The sequence below is a fragment of the Perca fluviatilis genome, chromosome 5 (assembly GCF_010015445.1).
Source record: "Perca fluviatilis chromosome 5, GENO_Pfluv_1.0, whole genome shotgun sequence".
NCBI lineage: Eukaryota > Metazoa > Chordata > Actinopteri > Perciformes > Percidae > Perca > Perca fluviatilis.
The window spans coordinates 21,295,138-21,318,746 of NC_053116.1; the positions used below are offsets into that span (position 1 = coordinate 21,295,138).

General features: G+C 40.3%; 2 protein-coding genes across 3 annotated transcripts; both read left to right on the forward strand.

Annotated features, from left to right (window-relative positions):
- The first annotated feature begins 9 nt into the window (after positions 1-9).
- On the forward strand, positions 10-13,031 carry lmbr1l (limb development membrane protein 1-like). The gene is made up of 17 exons (XM_039801051.1): positions 10-206; positions 5,665-5,749; positions 7,649-7,682; positions 7,956-8,095; positions 8,599-8,702; positions 8,817-8,940; positions 9,027-9,095; positions 9,189-9,253; positions 9,375-9,447; positions 9,538-9,627; positions 9,757-9,833; positions 9,939-10,016; positions 10,117-10,190; positions 10,417-10,507; positions 10,613-10,679; positions 11,235-11,396; positions 11,956-13,031. The coding sequence occupies exons 1-17, from the start codon at positions 144-146 to the stop codon at positions 12,039-12,041; spliced, it is 1,482 nt and encodes a 493-aa protein (XP_039656985.1). The 5' UTR covers positions 10-143; the 3' UTR covers positions 12,042-13,031.
- A 4,383-nt stretch (positions 13,032-17,414) lies between these two features.
- Positions 17,415-22,785, forward strand: dhh (desert hedgehog signaling molecule). Of its 2 annotated transcripts, none has more exons than XM_039801053.1 (4): positions 17,415-17,950; positions 18,042-18,478; positions 21,063-21,324; positions 21,455-22,785. In XM_039801053.1, the coding sequence occupies exons 2-4, from the start codon at positions 18,170-18,172 to the stop codon at positions 22,264-22,266; spliced, it is 1,383 nt and encodes a 460-aa protein (XP_039656987.1). In that variant the 5' UTR covers positions 17,415-17,950; positions 18,042-18,169; the 3' UTR covers positions 22,267-22,785. The 2 variants fall into 2 exon arrangements, with proteins under 2 accessions (XP_039656987.1, XP_039656986.1); XM_039801052.1 differs by having other exon boundaries at positions 17,415-17,680.
- Positions 22,786-23,609: the final 824 nt, after the last annotated feature.

Here is a 23,609-nt window from a genome sequence, read left to right on the forward strand (position 1 = left end):
TAGCTAGCAGCAGGCTAGCTCAGTTGATTAAATGCAGACGGGCTAGACAGCCACACATCCACTGCATTACTTACAAGATGCCCCGTGTTTTAACTTTTTAACCATCGCTTTTAAGCCTGAGGATACTGTTATGGTTTCGGAGAATGGAAACGGACGACGTGTCGGTTAGAGAGCAACTTTTCCACAACCGTGTCCGGGAGACCATAGTAAGTAACGCTGTACTAATTTAACCGTCGGTCGGTTAATATGCATAATGAGGGGTCGCCTCTGACAATACACATCTAAATGAGGTCAAGAAAGCCACGTCGTTTAATTAAATGTCTGTTTCGCAGAGCGGTTGCTCAACTCTCCCATTAAGTTGCCAACAGTCTTATATTTCAGCTATGACCAACAGTTAACGTTATATGTAAATAAGTATAACTTGGCTTTTAGGTAATTTAATGTTTGAGTGTTCTGGCAGTTGGCTGCGCTCCAGACCAATTATTGCACGGATGCAGCTGGTCGTGCTGTGGCACAAGAACATTAAGGAGCTTACTCAGCATCTGGGGCTCTTCCTTTGAGTTTCTAGCGAACCGGGACTTCCACCTCAAAACTTCAATTATCTGTTTGCCATGGTTTGGATCACCTTACTTCACATTTTTCATTTTGACTATACTGTTAATGACGTATTTTACTTTTTTTACTGTGCTTTTTACTGTGCTTTTTTTTCTATTTTGTGCAACACCAACACCCTGTTGAACTTCAGACTTGCCAGCAAGATCAGTTCTGTTACAGCAATGCATACGGATACTGAGCTTTAACCCTAACCATTTTTGATTTCATAGACTGCTCATTTCCTGAGATCGGAAATGTTGCTGATACAGTGTTGCATAAGGAACCGTGTCAAGCAACATATTTTCTGCTGCATATTAGAATCAGTGGACTGACTCATCAATTTGTCCATAGTAGCCTACATTGATAACAAAAAGCACTACACTCAAATTGTACAAGTACTGCAAAAGAGGATGAGTCAATATTCAATTGTAAAAACATCCAAAGCCAAAAAGTCTGAGGCAATTTAAGGTGTTTTTGAAACTGAATTTGCTCCACAACACTAACACTTTTCTCCGTCTTTCAAGTTGTAGTGACTAGATCAGTCCGCCAACGTTAGGTATCACAGGCAGAGCTGATTTCATCCTCTAGACAATCCCATGTCAAGTAGCAGTCATATTTTTAATTGTGTAGAATTAACTTGCACCCTTGTTTTGTTATTGTCCCTTTGACATAATACAATTAGTCGACACCCCCTTCTTAAGCCACTGGCTGGACTCAAGTCTCCAGCTCACCATCTCTTCTCAGTGCTCCTTGTCAGGCAGATCTGCTGCCCCTATATCTCTGGTTATTAATTGGCTTGAGGCCGAGCATAAGCTGTGTCTTTTTTAACCTGAGCTTTTTCAATACAGGACATGAAAAACCAAATGTAAAAGAGGGGGAGATAGAGGAGTGTCTCATTTAAATGAAACTAATTTGAGCAGTACACATCAAAAAGTAGAAAATGCTTTATATATACAGTGTATATATAAATTTAGCATCTTATACAGTCATGGAAAGGTTCCTAGATACCCATAAACATGTATTGGTGTATTAAAATATTACCGATCGGTGTATTAAAAATTACTGTTAATTTGTATAATAATAAGTATCTCATTAAACCAAGCATGTTTTCAAAGAAGATATTGGTGATTACTGATCTAAATCGACAAGCTGCAAACACTCTATGTCTGAGCATCGAGAAACTGATCAGGCTGGTCTTTTCATCAAATGCATTTATAAACCATTTGGATATTAAAATAGTGTGTGTATTAAATGAATTCTTATAATCTGAGACAGAGGCCTATATAACTACTTTGGGGGATCCTACTGCAGAGTCACAGGACATACATTGCAAAGGCCAGAAGAGCGCAGGCCTACAGTGATCTCTCAGTGCTCAGGATACAGACAGGCTCATTTTCATAATCATAGTACTCTGTGTAATGTTGGAGCACAGACGAATGGTAAAATCTTGTGTTTGACTGGCAGGAAAAAAGGCAGTGTTTATTTGAAGTGTTGACTTTATACAGCTTTTATTCAGAAGCCTCACAGTAGCACCAGTTGATGCCAGATTCCTGTAAGTCAACAATAATCCTTTCCAAATTATGAAAAGATAATATTGACTGTGCCTTTTTCTATGGGCAAAACAATATCAAGTAAACGCACAGCTCAAATTTTATATATTGGCCAAATGTGGCCCCACAGCTAAGTACTAGGAAAATTTAATTCAGGCCAAATGTCTCTTGTCTCTCTTGAGCTAATGTAACATTGTAAATCATTTTAGATCAGAGCATCTGCCAAGTGTAAGAGGTGTGGGTTTAATAAATTGTCTACGTGAGATGGTGTAAACGTTAGAGCCAGGACTAAACACCCGTAACCCGCACCCTGAGCTTCGAGGGATCGAGAATGATCAAAGATCAACAGGACAAAAGGTCATAATGGACATGACTACAAGCTAGGTGCTCACACGGAGCACCTAGCATCAGCATGCATTAAGATATCAAGTCACCCTGAGATAAGTTGTTCGAATACCATGTTATCTATAACAGACGTGGTTAAGACTGATTAGAGCATGCAATAGTCCACTACAAATGTGTTTTTCTTAGGATCACTTTCTGTGGGAGTTCTTAGATATCATTGTCATTTTAATGGGAGCGTTGGATCGAATCTGCTTCTTACTTTGTTTTAGTTCAGTATTTAAGGAGATGCTGTATAATGTCTTTGTCAGTGGGAACGTTGTCAATGTCACTGTTGTCATTCGTTTTCTATTCTTAAGGACACAATTATCTAGATGGAATTTCAGTTGTTGCTTCTCTGAAATGTTTTATCTCTAAGCTATCAAATATTGCATGACACATTCCAGCAAAATGATCAAAACTCTTACTCTCTTAAAAGCTTACATACTGCAGCTGCCTACCTTCTTTTGGATTAGGATGGCTTTACCCATGCAACATTTTAAGTTATTTCTGGAATAGGTCTTGCCTAATCTATCCTCTTACCTATTTAAAAAAAAAAAAAAAAGAAAAGAAACACAAAAAGGCAGTCATGCTTTGCCTGAACGTGTTTAGCTGGACATGAGGCTTGGTGCCCCTAAAATAATAGAATAGAATACAATTTGCAAGGCATGTTGTGCCACTGCCAACCTCCCGTTACTTTTAAAATGTAAAGTTTAAATGAATACAGGAACTACAACGTTAGGAAACATGTTTGAAAACATTTGAGCTTCATTGTTTCAGCATTGCCGATCACCAATGTGTCCCCGCATACTGTATGTGGACCTATTTCTTACCCAAAACCCATCCTTTGTTCCCTGCTTTTCCTTCTGTTGGATTAGGCCCTAACCATAGCAAATTGGACTGCATAATTGTACAATTTTGCAGACTGAGCTGATTAGTTGTTATGTACCGTCCATTCTTGTTTGTGTGATGCAGCTAGTATGTGTCTTTTGATCATTCCCACTTACACAGTAAAACACTGTATTCATCAACAGATTACATGTTATGTAAATTTAAAATAAAATAGTTTTCTATACAAGTGTACATATGTTTTATCACATTCTAAAGTGGGTCAACATCTTGCACTTTCTGGAGCCGTACAGGAGGAGGGGTGTATGCCCGTACCCTAACCCCATATGTCCTAGTGATCCATATTAAATGACCCTTTTTGTTATGAATTTAGAATAATAGAAACACTGATGTAAATGTACCTAGTCTCACCATTAATAGTTTTGATGTGGCCCTTTTTAACTGTTTTGGGACTTTTTATTGATCGCAATACATGCATTGGTCTAAACTATTGTAATATTACTTTAATGGAAACCGGATGCTTTAAAATATTGAATTTCTTGGCTTTGTTTTTCAAAGGAACTCATGCTTACGTTTGCATCCAATTAAGAAACTGCTTTTACAAGTGCAAGTATGTTGTTCTATTTCTTTCATTTGTCAGAGAGCCTCTCTCTTTGTTTGCTGCTGTTGTTAACCTCAGGGACAAACTTCCACATCCTGCAACTCTTACTGGGCTCCCTCGGAGCGCCCATGAGGAAATGTTTTATGACCTGGCAACATCATTTCATTCATCTGTCAGTCCAACTCTTGGTGCACTACATCTCCACTGTTGAATGGATCTTCAGCTGTACTTTGATAACAAATGCTAACATAGTATTCTAGCATGTTATAGGTTGCATGTTACACTAATAGGCCAATTGATTATTTTGCTTTTGAAGAAGATGTTGATTGTTATAAAGTGTAATTTACACACTGAGTGAATGTTTCTCCTACACAACCAGCATACTAACTCACTAACATGGCTGATAACGTAGAGCTGAGCCAGACTATCTGATAGTGAGGTATACTAAAGAGTAAACCATTTTTGATTTTGACAAGGCTTTATTTTGTCCAGTAGGGGTAATAGATAAAATGGTAAATTTGCCCATGAAATAACTTTGTTTTCTGGTGTGAAATGAGCACTGGCTATAGACATTTTAGTCTTTAGTATTTAGTTAAAAATGTTAAAAGTAAGGGGATTATTTTACTTAGAGAGGCACTTGTGTGGGACAGAAGCTGTCAGACTTAAACACTCATATGGTTAGTTTGGATTTCTGCCTTGTCCAGGAACATTTCCATTCATAGTTAACTTATTTGGCAGAAAGGACTGAATGCACCTTCTATCACTCAGTTTTCAATTGTATACTAATTCTTGAAACACCAGGTGTGTGTGTGTGTGTGTGTGTGTGTGTGTGTGTGTGTGTGTGTGTGTGTGTGTGTGTGTGTGTGTGTGTGTGTGTGTGTGTTTGTGTGTGTGTGTGTGTGTGTGTGTGTGTGTGTGTGTGTGTGTGTGTGTGTGTGTGTGTGTGTGTGTGTGTGTGTGTGTGTGTGTGTGTTAGGGGTTTGCCGACCGTCAACTGTGTTGTCTGTTCTCTCATGTTGGTTTGGTGGTCATACAAGCGATTAACTTCAGTCTTGAGGGTAAAATGTTAAGAAGCTTTGCCAGACAGTGAATATAGGTTTAGCCTACATTTGTTGGTAGATTTAGTGTAATGTCAGACAATGATCTTTACAAGCAGTATGGGGTCTATCTGTCACTAGTATTACCCTTCTTTCTTTTACTGCCCTTAATCCCTCCTAGTTTGTCACTGTCACCCATTTCACTCTTTGTTGGAATAAAGTGGTAATCTTCAGACTCCATCTGTCTCTCTTGACCTTGGCAGAATGGTGAATGAATGGCTGTTTGCATTTGTAGCAATACCTTTCCTCTTTTGTTTATTTCCTGCTATTTATTTGCACAAAACAGATTATTCTATGAAGAACAAATCTGTTGCAGCTAGAATAGAAAAAGCATAGGGAGAGGCCCTATGCTTTTTCTATTCCGGATGTTTTTGGTATCTAGGCTGCATATCTATCCACCCCCACTTTTCTGACTTATCAGAATATACTAAGTCAGAGATGTGAGCCAACCTATATAAATGTGTTGCTTATCGGTAGTATTGGACAGAACATGAGTTTGTTTACAAGGCTGCACTTCCTTTATGTGATTAGTTGTGTAAACAAGTCCAAGGAATAACACTATCTCATTTTTTCCTTTCGGTCTCTTCTGCAGATCTGTGTACTCCTGTTTACATGCCTTTACATGGTGTCCTACCTCATACTTACCCATTTCAAGAAGACTGCTGAGTTTGTCACAGGTGAGTTCCTGGACTTTTACAGGCGCACAGACAGTCACTTCCATGAGAAAGATTTCCTTCAAAGGCTTATGGAGAATTGCCTGGAGGGGAATTGATGGTGGTGACAAGTATACTCATTACATTGGTGTTTTGGAATTTTTTGGAGTATGGAGGCCAAACTGTTCAAACAAGCACAGGTGTTGGGGGTAGATGGATGCATGAGGCAATAGGGTTTCATTTTAGCCTAACTAGAAGATTCATATTAAAGCTAGGTGAAATCTTGGTCAAGCAATACAATTAATATCGCCTATTTCACAAACCTTACTAATTATTTTTACACACAATGGTTTTAATGGCATCATACTTTTAAATAATTTAATGAAAAACTATTTTAGTATGCATAGATTTTTTTTTTTTTATTTGAATAATAGCGGTTTTCTGTGTTTGCCTACATGTAAATATAGCTTAAGTTGACACACTGCCAGGATTGCAAATTTTAACCCAAGGCTCTGGACCCTGGCTGGAGCAGTCCAGAGGTGCAGAAGGTGTGTTTTGTAACATGTAACCTCCTCTTCAGTGGGTCTCCCTGTGGATCAGAAGTGGTGGATGGGCAGTGAAGAATGTTGCTACAAGAAAAACAGAGTTGTGCTTTTGAGTTGTAGCTTAAGGCCCCTCTAATGAGACAAAAAATCTCAAAGGAGATCTTTTTTTTTTTTTTTTTTTTTCTTCAACAAGTGTATATTATACAACCAACAACATAATGAAACTGGCTTAATCTGTCAATACTCTGTTACTGGCTCTTATTTTTGACAGTTGAAAAATATAGATTTTTTGGTCACCACAGTATTGACAAGTAACAACTCTGTAGCTGTCAAGCATTTGCATAAGTGCAAACATACGTCATGTACTTTGATCTAAGTATGTTAGCTAAGAAGATGTTTAAAGTTCTGTGGGGTGACTGACTGGGCTTTCAGTCACAAAATAAATTAAATTACTTGCCACTATTGGAAGCAAATGAAGGATGTCCAACTAGCCAGGTCTCTCTTCTCCGCTGTGGCTGGGCTGGGTTGAAACCTGGGAGATGGCCAGCTTTTTTTTCTGGAGGGCATGACCTGCTATGTGTTAACCCACTGTTGTAAATGTTGCCTGTGCATCAACAACAAGCAAAACAGTTGTGCCCTGTAGCTAAATGCCGATTGTGCAATACCTCTCTCCAGAGTTGTTTTTGACTATAAGGAGTCAAGAACTGGTTTTTGCTCCTCAGGCTTTACCTCATCATTAGAAAGCTGTGCTAACATTTGCAGAAGAAGAAATTACAGTATTGTGTACTGTGGTGCACATTACTTAGCAATGTATAGCAATTCACACAGTAACTTTATCTATCTATCTATCTATCATGTTGCATGAACTTAACCTTTTTGGGGTTTTACAGAGTGTTTCGGGCATTTTGTAACATTACAGATGTCTTTTTTTTTATGCTCTAAATACTTTGCTCTTTGCAGTTTCCTACTTATATACATCCGTTTTTACTAGAGTGTTTGTCTCGCTTGAACAGAACGTGTGTGTGTGTGTGTGTGTGTGTGTGTGTGTGTGTGTGTGTGTGTGTGTGTGTGTGTGTGTGTGTGTGTGTGTGTGTGTGTGTGTGTGTGTGTGTGTGTGTGTGTGTGTGTGTGTGTGTGTGTGTGTGTGTGTGTGTGTGACCCCAGACAACTTCTACCAACACAGACTTTCTATATCTATTACTATTCAAACACTGGTTGCACTCAGAATAACCTGCGTTTAAGCCTTCCTCAGTTACAGCAAACACGTTGCCTATGTCTGTTGCAACTTACCGTTGTTAAAACATACATGTAAAAACAAATGGTCTGAATCACCTTTTGTAATGCAGTAAATCCGACTTATTTCTCTACTCTTTTTCAGATGATATTGAAGATGCCACCGTCAACAAAATTGCGTAAGTGAAAACCTCTAATGATTAACTGATCTACAGTGATATGGTCTCACTCCCTTTGATTAGTGTCCGTGTGAATGATTGAGCAGATACCTTAGTCAGTGTGTAGTGGGCACTTCAGTGTCACTCCGCCCTTTGTCCCTACACGCGTCCCTACACGCTGGCAATGACTTCCCTTCGCCGCCCTAGCCTTTCACATAGGCTGTGCTGTTAGACTAAGGCTCAACACAAACACACAGTGACCTCACTGATAGCTTGTCTTTATCCTTCTCCCAGGCTGTGGCTGTGTACGTTCACCCTGTCTGTTGCAGTGTGTGCCGTGCTCCTTCTCCCCATCTCTATTCTGTCCAACGAGGTGCTGCTCACCTTCCCCCAGAGCTACTACATGCAGTGGCTCAATGGATCTCTTATCCACGGTACATCCTATTGTTTTTGTTAGTCGACAACACCAAACAGTTGATAATCATTAAAACCTGTGAAACAGCTGTAGGCATTATTGTCTGAAACTGGATCACTGGTATTAACCTCCAAATCGATACACTACAGGCCTGTGTCCAAACAGATCATTATCATGGACAGAGTGGCTTGACCTAGCTGTGTGCAGTGCATTGCAGTGCACATTCCTACTGTTTCCCAACTGCTGCGGTTTAACTCAGTTGAGCACTCAAACCCTAATCTAATGTATTGTTTCAATTGATCAACTAAGATGTAAATTAATTAGTTTTGAAGCCCCAAAGTAAACCAGGCCTGTAGTGCCGTTTTATGTAAGAAATATTTTGATGATAAGCTCAGATTTTCCACTGCTTGGTCGGACTATACCTCACAGTGGTACTGCTGAGATGCTTCACTGCCGTTTTATCCATAATGAATGTTTGCACTGAAAACTAACATTGGAACATCTCTTTTTCTCCCTTGTCAGGATTGTGGAACCTAGTTTTCCTTTTCTCCAATTTGTCCCTGGTCTTCCTCATGCCCTTTGCCTACTTCTTCACGGAGTCTGAGGGATTTGCGGGGTCCAGAAAGGTACCAGTTTTGGCATTTCCTCACAAATGGCACCTTGAGACTCCAGAACCATTTAATAAAGAACTTGACTATAAATTGACAGCACATCACAGATTATCTGTTTTGTTTATATAGGGGGTTATGGCACGAGTGTATGAAGCAGTTGTGCTGCTGTTGCTGCTGGCTCTGCTTGTGCTGGGCATTGTGTGGGTGGCATCAGCCCTCCTCCACGACAACATAGCCAGGAAGAGCCTCTATGGTGAGTCACATGCATTATACCTAAAGATCTCTCTGTAACCATTGGTTTTAATGTAGTTTTTCATACTCTCCTTCTCTGAATTTCAGACCTATGGGAGTATTACCTTCCATACCTGTATTCGGGCATCTCTCTGTTTGGAGTGTTGCTGCTTTTGTGTACGAATATTTCAATCACCATTTCTTGAGCAGCTAAAATACAATCCTACATATGGCACTTGTGTATTACCATCTGTGTGTTTCCCTCCTCAGTGTGCACTCCCTTTGGGTTGTCTCGAATGTTCAGTGTAACTGGCAGCCTAATGGTCAAACCGCGGGTGAGTCACAGAGCTAGTGACTAAACTTCCCACTTTGCATAGATTAGTATTTACATTAACATTCGTCTTGTGGCTGTGAACTGTAGTTTCCAAATTGATTGATGTCTCTTATCTCCCTCAGCTGTTGGAAGATGTCGAAGATATTCTGAGCTGCACCACATTTGAGGAAGACTCACTCTCCAGGAAACTGAACTGTAAGTGTCTCACTATGAACCCTCTCCCGGTATTTTCTGAAGATTAAATTTAAAGCTGACTGACTCTATCATGTTGTTGTCTGATTGAAGGTGGCAGTACAACGTCATGCTGGGTCAAGCTGAACATGGAGGGGATGAAAAAAGAGTACCAAACAGTCCGGAGCAAGCGCATTGCCCTAGGTGAGATTGACTGAACCGGCTGCTCTCTGCTGGGCTTCTCACAGTGTTTACATTGTATAGTAATTTATTGCTGAACACTCATTTATTTTTGTTCCTTTTCTCTTTTTATTCTTCTTGCTTTCCTCACAGAAATGCGTAGGAAAGCGTCCCCATGGCAGCGAAATTTGGGCTATCCACTGGCCATGCTTGTGCTCCTCGCACTGACGGTACGGACTCATTTATTAATATATTCTACAGGCTGTTTGAACTCTCATTTATAAACCCAGATAGTTGTTTTAATTGTAGTATAATTACTGTTCATCTCTCTTCAGGTGATGTGTGTACTGATGGTCTGTTTCAATGTGTTGGAGTTGCTCCTGGATGAGACTGCTATGCCCAGAGGAATGGAGGTGAGGATTTAGCCAGAAAGAACTCGTGAACATTTGATGCTTGGTGTGCTCAAAGCCAGTCATCTGTGTACACTGATAATTGTTATTTTTGTTGTTTTAGGACCCTCATCTGGGGATGGCCTCCTTCTCCATGTTTGGCTCACTGGGTGCTGCAGTTCAAGTAGTCCTCATCCTGTATCCTTTTATCCCATTCACCTGTGACTTAACTTCACGTCATGTCCGTTTGGCTCTGACTCAGCCACTTACAGACTACCTTTGGTATTTGACCAGTGTGTTATGTTGACTTGTGCTGTTACATCCATACATTAAAAACAAATCAATGATAATTTACTTTTAGGATATTATTTACTATCTCTGTGATATGTCTTCTTTCCAGTGTTGTCCTTAAAATTAATTTCAGCTATCTGATGGTGTCCTCAGTGGTGGGCTTCTATAGTTCTCCTCTCTTCACTGGCCTCCTGCCTCATGCACAGGACACCAACCTCACACAGGTATCTGACAGCTAACCTTTGCATGTATCTTATCTCACAGTAAGATATAACCAGGAACTACTGATGTTCTGTGTTGACATCTACATTTCTGTTTTTTTTTTTCAGATAATTGCTAACTGTGTTTCATTGCTTATCCTGAGCTCAGCACTGCCAGTCTTTTCACGCACAATTGGTAAGGACATTCACCAAGTAGGACAATTATTTATCAAAGACTACAGCCAGGTCCCATTTCCATACTACATACTAAATATTAGTTTGTTTGTTCACAGTGAAACATTAAGTATACTAAAAATGCAGAATGCATACCAAAAATTGCTTGATCTTTGAGAGTTGTACACTATTGTCCCACAATGCAATAAACAAATGAAAGTAGTAAGCTACTTACAGCTGCAAACCGTTAAAATAAATTGTGAGACAGTTCAAAGAAGATCATGGAAAACTCCAAAACAAGTATTAAATCTGTCTGTTCAGTCTGTTCTTTCTGTTTGAAATTTGTGAAGTGGTAAATGGCACATAATGTGTACATCTATTATGTAGTATGGAATTGGGACACAGCATCGAGAGTATGTAATGACAAGAGTTGCTGAAACATTTTACTTGTAGTTTTAGTAATGCCCCACAAGAGGGCATCTGTAAGCCATGAATACTGTAGCTGCAGGTGAGGCCTGGCTTGAGCAGTTCATTCACAAGTAAAACATTGTTTTTCGCTTTGGTTCCATTGTGTTAGGGATCACCCGCTTCGATCTACTGGGAGACTTTGGTCGGTATAACTGGCTTGGGAACTTCTACATTGTATTCCTGTACAACATGCTGTTTGCTGGTCTCACCTCTGCCTCCCTGATCAAGACGGTCACCTGGGCAGTACAGAGAGAGCTTATCCGTGCCTTTGGTCAGTCTACTTTAATTTTTTTAATTTAACGAAGCAAAGTGAAAGTACTTTGTATGCATATATTTTAAAGTCTTTGAGATTGTGTTGGGAAATTCATTGCACTCGGGTAGCCGTGTCATGAGTTTCCACAACTTTGGGCCCCTTATTTCCCTATGGGCTGGTCTCTCTTCCTCAGATAGAAAGAATACAATTCTTTCAGGAAAGTGTAAAGGGACAAGAGTCAGGTCCACTTGGGGACCTTCAGGCACACCGCCCTAGACCCCTCGCAGCACACACACCCTCCACCCAACACAAACAAGCACTCTGAGCATTGACACGCCACACACACACACACACACGCACACGCACGCACAGTCCCCTTTCTCACAGTACAGATAGCATCTCTGCACCATGGCGGCTCTCCTGCACTTTCCCATTGCCTCCCAATTTACTTTTGTTCTGTGATTAATAGACTTTCATTTCACCTAAATCACTATTTTCCTTAGCTTTGCAAGTTTAGCGTTCCACCTTGTGATTGTGCATAATGTTATGGTCCTTTTTTTTTCTTCTTTTTTTGCAGGTCTCCACAGACTGCCTTTAACTGTGTCACGCTCCACTGTCCCCTTCAGACTCCTCCTGGCCAGTGGACTGTCTAAAATCCAGTGACTTTTCCTCATCGCTGCCTTTCCTAACCTTTTTAAAAACTGATCCCCTTCAAATGTCCATCTTGGATTAAAGGCCTTTGCCCATTGGTACATGGGTCAGGTTGCCCGATGGGAAGTGACCGGAGAAGGTGACGAGTCTGTCTGCACAGTGTCCAGGGGGAACTTTGCTTGAAGCTGTGTTTAATGACCAATATATCAGGGTCCAATTTTGTGCAGTTATTTGACTGCAAAGACAAGTAGTAAGTGATGTGAAAGTCAGCGGAGTCATTTTGAAATATTATATTGTAACTGTGATGTAATTTCCTCTTTCTGCTCCGGGTCGATCAAGTGCTCTCTCTCTTTCTCTGTGGCTTACCCACGCTTTCCCCTCTTTGGTTGTACCACTATTTTAAGATTGGGAATCTTACTTCCATGTGTTGGTGGTCCAGTCTGCACCAGTGTTATGTTAGTTGATGAGAGGAAGTTGTTTTTTGGAGCAAATATGACAGAGTACCTTCTCTATGGATCTACAGGTTACACAGGGAATATGCGAGTGAGGTAATGATGAGTTTACGGAGTTTACGGAGTCTGAGAATAACTCATTCCTACAAAAATACACTAAAAAGAAAGCTTTATACTTTGTTCAATGCCAGACTTTTGAATGAAGTGACACTCACTAGGAGAAACTTCTGCCTTTGACCAATCAAACTGTGAATTATTAAGAATTTATGTGGGGAAGTGCAATATTTTATAAGTACAGGCACACTATTTAACTTTACCAAAAGTAATTTCCAAAACTTCTGAATGCATAAGCTTAGAATAGTTTTGGAATATTTTCAAAAAAGCGAACATGACCATCAATCTATGCAATCATTAATGGTGTCAGTTTTTATATTTTGTTTATCAGCTGTATCTCATCATCTTTAATGTGTTGGTGACACTGTGTCACGGTTTGCCTTTGCTGCTGTATCAGCAGATTTATTAGCTGTTGGTTTGACCAGCAGGGGACAGTGTCTCTTTCCCCAACCTCTGTGTCTCTCTGTTGCATTATACCATTTATTATATTTCATTTTCATTATTTTTATTTCTTTATGTTCAAATATATGTTTAATTTTATCTTTTTCTCTGTTCTTCATTTTCATTTTTCCTTTATAATGACTTACTGTCTCTTTTATATTACTTTTGTTACCTTTTTCAAATATGACTACATTGTGACTTAATCTATTGCTGTGTTTGTTGTGTGTGGGGTCTGTCCTCTGTCCCACCATACTTTAATCAGCAGTAGAAGAGAGCCATATTTTGGCCTGTCTGTCAGCAGTGTCCATGCCATACCCAGCGCTTTCCCCACTACGGCCCTTTCTACCATCCACACCGCGTCCACTCCCCTTCCGTCCCCACTACTTCTCTTCTTCCATCCCTTTTCCTTGCCTATTGTTCATTTCCTTATCTAATTTTTCTGAAGTCAGGTCAAGAAAACCCTGTCTCTGATTAATTTCTCCCTCTTGATTTTTGTTTGATTTCTTATTTTATTTTTTTTTGTTTTCTGTGCTGTGTTTATATTTACCACTGTCTCACATTCTGTCCAATTTTCTTCTTTCCTTGGGGAATTCGTTTATATGTGTGGGCTATTTGTGTTTTATGTGGGTCAATTGTTCTGAGTCTTTTTCCATTCACCTCATTGTCACTTTATTTTCTGTTGTCTCCTCCATTATATACCTTTTGTTTCTTCCTACTTTCCTGTGTTCTGTCATTCCTTATGTTGTTATGTGTCTTAGTGAGTTTATATATATATGTGTATATATAATATATATATATATGTGTATGTATAATATATGTGTGTATGTATGTGTATATATATGTGTATATATATATATGTATATATATATATTGTGTGTGTGTGTATATATATATGTATATATATGTATATGTATGTGTGTGTATATATATGTGTATATATGTATATATGTGTATGTGTATATATGTATATATGTATATGTATATATATATATGTGTATGTGTATATATATATATATATGTGTGTATGTGTATATATATATATATATATGTGTGTAAATATATATATATATATATATATATATATATATATATATATATTTGCCACAACTGTGGCTATCTGTCTAGACACCACGCTTTTACACTTTGAGAAAATAGTTTACCATTTTTTTGGCTTATTAGAGAACAACTATAGAAAACTGGATTTGATTATTTTTCTATTAATGTAGATTGTACACACACACACACACACACAGAGCATGTAGCCACCGTACATATCTCTTAACCTTGGATTTTGTCAGGGAAACAATTTAGTACCTCTCCCTGCAGCAAAATATGGTCGATAGCAGTGCAATCAAAGTGTCCCAGCAGTCCTATTGGGCAACACACTCTATTGGACTGGCTGTCGGGCATATCGGGGACAAGGCGTGAGACGGGCAGCTTGTAATGTGATGAGATAGGCTATCTTTATTGTCAAAACATAAGAATGAAGGGGGGAAAAAGACACAGATTAGGTTTCCTGACAGTCAGCCGTTTGAAGTTTGAGCCAAAGTGCATTAGGGGCTGTTATTCCCTCATTTGTATGCTCGCAAATACAGAACCACTCACAGGAAAAGGCGAGACTTGCCCGCTAATCAACTGATAATGGGTCACACTGTCCATTTGCCATAGCTGCCCACCGTCCTTTGTGCACACTCATGGCACACTTGCTTCACACCGTTGATCGCCGCAGGCCTTTGTTTCATTGGGTAACTTTGAGTAAATGGTGTGACATGGATTTTTTAAAGGGAGAACCCTGTAGTATCACAATATTGAATTCAATAGAAAACTCTCTAAGCATACAGTAGACAATGTAAACAAAATGTAAATTATATTTTTGGGGGTCAGATTCACAAAACAAGGTATAGCATCATACCTGACCTTTGACCTGCTTGTCTGGGGCCAGGAAGTTCCACCCTTCTCAGTCTATTGTCCACTTCAGTGCAGCATCGCCTCAACCTCAGCTCGCTGTTGCTCTTTTTCAAAGGCTAAATCAAGGCTGAGCAAAGCAACTTAAACCTGGACTTGGTGTACACCGTTTACATCACTGTGTGTGGTACACGCCTGAAGTCATTACATGGCACATGCAGTGATAGGTGTTCTTAAAAGTGAAGCATGGCAAGTAACTTCCAACACAAAGTTACATTACATAAGCCAAGAATCATCCGGTGTGTGCAGCCACCTCAGAATGCACCACCCTGTCTCTTCCTGCACTGATAACATGGTGAGAGACAGTGGAATGGGCGGTGTAGTGGTGGGCAGAGAGAAAGGACGTGTGTGTGTGTGTGTGTGTGTGTGTGTGTGTGTGTGTGTGTGTGTGTGTGTTTGGGAGAGGGGAGGGAGGTGGTTAGGTGTCAGTTCCTTGACTTTCCTTTTCCCACTCAACCTTTCTAATGGCCTCCATCTGAGGAAGTGAATCTTGCAGAGTGTCTATTCAGCTCCAAGTGGCAAGACAAACACTTGAGATGTCAAAGCTGGGATTGTTTCCAAACCTATCCTATTTTAAAATGACTGGATCCCTAAAAAGGAGCTTTGCAATCCTATTTCTATCCTCTGCTACATTTGATGTCCCTTATTTGCCAAAATGAGTGCTCCTGTGAGCCACTGACAATTCCACAGAAGAAGAAAATAATTGGCTTGCAGGTATCTGCTTGACCACGAGCCCAGGTGCAAGCCAAGAGTCCATTTGGAAAGAACAAAACAGGGTAGGCTAACCCAGGCAGGAAAGATCTCATTTTCTGTGCTGTGGTTTTGCAGGAAACGCAACCATTCACCCGGCAATGTACTCCCATCCTGAAATGGGGGAGTGAAATGCTAAGAGAAGGAGGCAGGCGGAGGCAGGAGGATGGGGGCACCAAAATAAAAGCTAATAAGAATAACTTATTTCCATCTCCAACCCGCACATGTTTGCTTCCTTCCTTTCCCTTTCATGTCAGATGGAAATCTCTTCTATTGTACAGCTTTGAAGAGAAAGATCGGTGTGGGTAATTGTAGATATGAAAGTGTTTGTTGCTTCTTTTTTTGTTGTTGATTAAGTCATTCCCTGCATTTGTCATGAAGTCTGATAACTCTTCATCTGTGTTGCTTGGGCCAGACTTGAGCCTTCTTCCATGTTTATCATAAGGACAGGAAGATGCAGCTTCGCCTTGCCACCCCTCCCTACAACATCCTGGGGTCTTCTGGAACCTTCCCTCACAAGGATGCCTTTCCATGGTCACTGTGGAGCTCAGTGACCTATGCCTCATCACTACGCAAAGCAATTTTAAAGTGCTGTTTTAGATCAGACAGAGTATGGGAAATTCACAGGTGCATTGATAAGAATGTCTCTGTTCATTGGATGAAAGAGTGTCTTAGTAGTGATTTTATCTTGAAGCATCTTTAGCATGCAATCACAGCAAACCAAGATGCACTGACACAAAACTATGAATACTGTATAAACATTCAGAAAGTTCACAGCAGCTCTGTTGTGAGTGGGCTAACGATTTTTTGAAACAAAGACACTGTGAAGAAACTGACCATGATGCATCGTCTCCTCAAGTGTTCCAGGAAGCTGCAGATAGGACGGTGACACACTTTGACCTTTTAATCCGCCATTAATTTAAGCTTCCGTATGTGATTACAGATGTCAGACCCCTGAGACACAACGATTCCTTTCTCTTCTGCTCCCTCTTTGGAATTATCTGACACGTTTTTATGACTCTCCCAGCTATTGTTCTGAGATGGATAAAAATAATATGTTGATGTGGCCAGCGGGTGTTTCCAGTGGAGGGGTCTTGGGTGCAAAGGGTTCAGGGGGGTCAGGCAGACTCCCCAAAGAAAGGAAGGCAGCACTGTAACTCTCAGTCAGGGGTGTCAAGGCTGGACACTTTGTGTTCCCTCATAGACCCTCACCTTCAACTGTTTCTATTAATAACATGAGCACAGGGTCGTCACAGTTTACTCATCCACTCTTGATGGGTGGGATGAGCTGACAGAAACAAAGGGGCATGTTGGTTCAAAGTTATTGAACTGACATGCTTTTATTTATATATATATATATATATATATATATATATATTTTTTTTTTTTTTTTAACTGTAAATACACTGCTCTGAATTATAATGTGATTTAGAGAATGTATGCTGATGTGTTGTGTATAATTAACTTTGCAGTTTGATGTGAAAAAAGTTTCCAAAAATATCTTTAACAAACTTTAAATATTTAATGGGGTGGGTGGGTGGGGGGTCATTGTGTTAACAAAAGAGGCTAATCATATGTCCTTTGTAAGGTTGAATTGGAGGCGTGTGCTGTCGCTGTGGGAGCGCGCAGAGGAAGGGAGGGCAATCTTGTCCGGACGCTAATAAGACCCAATGGCTGGTGCAAGGTGGCCAGGAGCTCTGAAACGCGACAGAAGACGGTGGACGGAGGAGAGAAGAAGAAAAAAAAATCTCAGGAGAGACATTTCTGGATGGACAAAGAGGATGAGAGCGCCACGGGAGCGTCCATAGGAATTGCAGGGAGCCGTGGGGCTTTTGGTGTGCGTCAGTTTGTGTCTCGTCAAAGGAACTGCATGGAGAGAGAGCGAGAGCGAGAGAGAGAGAGAGAGAGAGAGAGAGAGAGAGAGAAGCGGTAAGTGACTAGAAACACACGAAAAACACCTGCGTCGAGACAGGTACCTGCGAAGGACGTGTGAAGATGACTTTCAGCTCACAAGTGGCTTAGAAGCAGCTGATAGTTGGCGATATATTTGGACAGAAATCTTAAAGATCTAGTGTGTCTTTCTATTTTTAATAACTGCCAAAGTTCAGACACTTTAGATTTCAGCCAATCAGATCATTTATTTGGCTATAACTTTTGGTCAGAATAATCATCAAAACAGTAGGCCTACAAACTGACTTGGTATTATGGACCTCTTTTTAAATCAAGAGTGAATACAGTAAAAAGAAGTTCCTACATGTCCCAACAATTGTTTTTGTCATATCATCCTCAGCTCTAACACCACATGATTTGGAATGGACCACGATTTGACCCTCATTCACATGCTATCATACACCTGGAACTGGGGTATCACTATAGGTACTGTGAGCCACTGACTCCCGGGAGCCCCAACCCTCCTCAATGAAGCAGTCCTGGTGGGCCCGCCTGGCACAGCTCGGCCTGCTTGCTGTGTGGACGTGCATATGGCTGGTCCAGGGATGTGGACCGGGCCCTGGGCACGGCATCCGCTCCAGGCCCAGGAAGCTCACAGCCATGCACTACAAGCAGTTTTTCCCCAACTTCTCAGAAAACAACCTTGGTGCCAGCGGGAGAGCAGAGGGCAAGATCACACGCAACTCTGAGCAGTTCAATGAACTTGTGTGCAACTACAACTCAGACATTGTCTTCAAGGATGAGGAGAACACCAACGCAGATCGCTTCATGACCAAGGTGAGACTGGTGTGGTGTTAATCAATCATCTTCGATTTTTAAGGATGTTGTTGAGTGGGATGATACACTGGATCACTTGTTTCCACTAACCCCAGTGATACCTGCTGACAGTGACAGTTCATACACACAAAGAGAAAGGCAGCAGTTTATAGTTCATACCTTGCCACCCAGGCACCTTCAAATCAAATAATTCATTTTTTGCCATACCTGCCCTTGCCAGGCTCCTAAAACACAATCAAATGTTCAACACACAGTGTGTAAGTTTTAACCAAACTTACACTCCCTTTCCTTGAGATAAGAAGATCAGGATGTAATTCAACACTACCCCTTAAGAGAGGCCTTCCCCTTCAGGAACACTTCCTTTTAATCTTTAACCAAAGTCTTTGTTATTGGAAATCAAACTATTTCTATGACAGGTTCTCAGTGGCACTTACATTCCTTAATGTTTAGTGGGGAAAGGTATCCAAATTCAAATCACATGCCTCGAAAAGACAATCGTGGCCTAGAGAATTTAAGATCAGTGCAGCTTTTTGACCAAACAATTTGAACGCCACACTGCTGAATATGACCACAGGGTTTCTTGACACTCGGATGTCGCCCTGCTCTGGATGCTGCGGCTTTCTGTGATTGTTTAGGATATGAATCTGTGTTCCTTCCCCTCCCTGAGTGATTGTAGTGATGAAAATCGTATATGTGTGCCCTGCTGATGCCCAGTTTGAGTGTTTGTGTTTGTGTGTGTGTGTGTGTGTGTGTGTGTGTGTGTGTGTGTGTGTGTGTGTGTGTTGCATGTGCCCCTCTTTTGCCCAGATGTGAAAGATGCTCTTTGTGCGTCATTTGGAGACTCTGAGGGGTCGCCTATACAAAATTCCCGCCTGCTGAAGTAATGGCACCGTTGGAAAAGCAACTATTGTAGTTCTGACAATGAGACGCCTCTCTTCAATGGCATTGCGAGAAAAATGTGCCCAGTTTGTTTTTTGTCCCTCTCGCTTTCTCACTCTTGCTGTCACATTCCCAAGTCTATGCCCATACATTCTTCCCCTCTGCCCTCTCTCTTTACACCCAACCTCAGCCCTCCGCTACACTGCTTTCTTCTCACCCAACTTTTTCTCCCTCTATCTCTCTCGCTCACACCCTCGTCACTTTCTGCCCTCGTCTCTTTCTGTCACAACTTTTTTTTTTTATTATTTAGTTGCAAGATACGTTTTATTTAATCATTTATAGGCCACAAGACCGGCAACAACACAAGTCACAAGAGAATTTGCGCCCAGGAGATGATAATGAGTGTATCACCTCGGTTGCTGACATCGTCATTTTTCAAGCCTGCTATTTTGTGACAATGCTGACACAGTCCGTAACATTTGCCACGGGGGTGTTAAGAGTCACTGTGCACATTTCTAATCAAATGTCTTGGGTGAAACCGAGAAAACTCATGCCTGGAACAATCTGGGAAAGGCAGAGAATGGCCTTGATTATTCTGTCACCCTGTTGAAAAGGCCAAGGAATGTGCCAAACTGGCTACAGTAGCTTTGCTCTTGTACTCTGATTGTTAGACCAAGTTTGAGATGGCCTTTAGCAGAGCAGAGGAGGAATTGTGTGATGATGCCAGCAGACAACAAATAATCATAACCTGGGAGCCAGAGACAGTGTTGAAATACTAAAATCAGTCTGTGCACTGAGGTGTATAGTAGGCTTACATACTGTACATACTTCTTGTACACTTAGGCTGTGCCATCCCCCCGGTTAATAAATGATTACAAGTTGAGTGGAGTTCAGACATGCCTCTCACTGTTCATGGCACATGATGCAAACAGGGTGACTAAAAATATAATTACTGTCTTAAAAAACTGAGAATCCTTGTTTGCATTCTTTTATGTACTCTTATATCCAAAGATCCAATAGAAAACTTGCATTATAAAACACAAAACAATCCAACACTCCTTCCCCAACATATACAATGCATTTTAAAAAGGCAAAATAATAAGAGGGATTACAAAAAAACCAAAAAAGAAACATTCAGAATTACACATTAATATTGATACAATTCACACATTATATTCTATGCATAAAGGGTGCTTTTAGTCACTCCAATTTGTTATTGATAATGATTACGAGTTAATCTTTTTGAATCCATTGTTGATTCTATCTTGCTTTCAATAACTTTGAGCAAACAAAATCATATATATTTTATTATTCAGGAACTAAGTATATTATACTGTATATATACATATTTGCTATTTAAGTAGATGTCAACCTTAATGTTTTGTACATTATGTTATGATATTAGAAAAAAGAAATGGATGAAATATTGATGAAAGTTATTTTTTATACTCTTGGTGTGATAAATCTGGATTTTAACCCTCACATTTTGTTCAAAAGAACTGTGGCTAAGATGTGTACTGGGTGGGAAATCTTACAGGTACACAAACTATGTAATGGAGTCACTAAATTACCTCAAACATATCCTTGGCATATCTGTACAGCAATTTATTGTTACTAATTGACCAACATATGTGCAGATACCAATATATTTGTGATAAAACGGTTCAAAACTTAACACCTCCCTTCTGTCTGGTTCTGTTCCTAGCGCTGTAAGGACTGTTTGAACAGGTTGGCTATCGCAGTGATGAACCAGTGGCCAGGGGTACACTTACGTGTGACAGAGGCCTGGGATGAGGACGGCCACCACCCTCCCGGCTCTCTGCACTACGAAGGCCGGGCCGTGGATATAACCACTGATGATAGAGAAACAGAGAAGTATGGTCTTCTAGCCCAGCTGGCTGTGGAGGCTGGCTTTGACTGGGTCCACTACGAGTCCAAATATCACATCCACTGCTCAGTAAAAGCTGGTAAGTTTAAGGAGGGAGCTTTCATAGAAGGTAATGCAGTTTACTGGATGGTGTATCTAAACGTTTAAGACAAAAAAGGACCACAGCCTGTGTTTAGTCATCTTGGCCTTTTCTGCTGATCTTCCTGCAGATCACTCCGTTGCAGTGGAAAAAGGTGGCTGTTTCCCAGGCTGGGCCCGGGTGACTGTTGCTGGAGGGGGGCAGAAGAGCCTGTCATCTCTTGTTCCCGGGGACAGAGTCATGGCCCTGTCTGGGACAGGCCAAGTCGTGTTGAGTCAAGTCCTCTTGTTTCTGCACCAGGACCAAGAAAGCTGGTCTGCCTTTCTGTCTCTGGAGACAGAAGATGGCCAGAGATTGGCCCTTACCCCACATCACTTGGTCTTTTTAGCCCCACATTGCAGACTCGACAGCAGTGAGTATCAGGCTCAGTTTGCTAGCAGAGCCAAAACAGGAGACTGTGTTCTCATCCATACAGCAGAGGGTCTAGTACGTCCATCGCGAATCATCTCAGTTTCAGTAGAGGAGAGTGTGGGAGTCTATGCGCCCTTGACAGAAGCTGGAACTGTGTTTGTTGATGGAGTGCTGGCATCCAGCTATGCTCTGGTGGAGGACCACAGACTTGCACACTGGGCATTTGGACCTGTGCGACTCCTCTCCTCATTCAGACAGCTACTTTGGGGGGACTGGGAGACAACAAAAGAACAGCAGAACACAGACAGTGAAACAGCTTGCACTAAGAGTCCATTTCATTGTAGCACTTTGGCCGCAAAGGACAAAGCAGGTTTATATGTGAAAAATGGCACTCTGAACAAACAAGACAATCTAAGTGAACCTCTTAGGACGGAAATTAAAGAGAAGCAGACATCAGATGTGCATTGGTATGCTCGATTACTGTACAGTTTTGGATGTATCTTTTTAGACTCCAACTCATTTCATCCTTGAAAGCCTAAAACTTTAGAGTCCGTACGTTTCGCCTTGTTCGATGTTACAACGTTGATACATTTACACTAACACTTCCTGTTCATTTCTTCAAAAGAATTAAATTACTGGACTGCCTTGCCTTCTTTTTTCACCAGTGTTTGCATCATAATCTATCATAATGATATACATGCTTATACTTATGTGATATTTTGAAAGAGATTGAGTTTGATGAGACAAATGATCTGAGCAGGTTAATGTAAAAAAATGGTCATGCCAAAATGACTGTATCATAGTCTATTTGTACATCATGTTATTTCTTTTAATTATTTCAGTTATGTGTGTAAAAAATACATTATTCTAATGAGATAAGAATGAATTTTTCCCCACAACAATAGAATCTTTATTTTTGTACTTTCTCAATCATAATATATAAATGTTTCATTTTATTATAATAATTCCACTACATATATTGTATGTCCTCACATGTTGTAAAACAAATTAAAATGTCATTCTAGTAAGCAACACACTGCTTTTTCTTCAGCTCTGGAGTAAATTGTGTCTGTTGATTTGTCTTTTGCTTGTAAAACTGAGTTAGCAAAAATATCATTTCTGGGCTCGTAGTAAAGCATCGTAGTAGAGCATTATGTATGTTACAGTGTTCAAGAACTCTATGGAAATCTATTCCAAGAGATCGACAGGTTAATGAAAAGCCCAGACGTACTTAATATTCCCCACACTACCACCACCTTAACTTTATCACAGACTAGCTATTTCAATGGAGTTATCAGGTCTCTAAAAATCTTAAAGGAGCCTGTTTTATTAGTATTCACTGATCAATCTGGGTCACAATTACTATATCTGTTGGTTGGGCAGTACCGTTTATTGTTTAGACAATTGTCTATTTTCTTGCATTCCATCTATGTCTACCAGTCTGCACTATACATTTTGGCAGTTTTCCAGTTACTAGTAAACATTTAGTTTAATTATTTTCTCATTTAAAAAGGTTACTTTTCAAAAGGTTCATAATGTTTAAGGGCATGTATTGAGGACATGTACAGTAGTATAAGGTTATACACCCCCTTGTGGAGGAACTGATATGAAGCCTATGAGTTTTATTTAATATAATGTCTTACCCTTGTATAACTTATCTAGATAAGACTGTAATTCAACAAACCTTGATTTATTTTGTACTACTTTGTTTATTTGTAACCATTTATGTAATGAGATATAATTAATTTGCCATTTTATAGCACCAACAATACAGAAAATATTTGACTGGAGTAGTCAACACTGTTATTAGAGCTATGAACTCAAAGCAGATAGGATATTAAGAAAACAAACCATAAACTGCATCCTATAAAAAT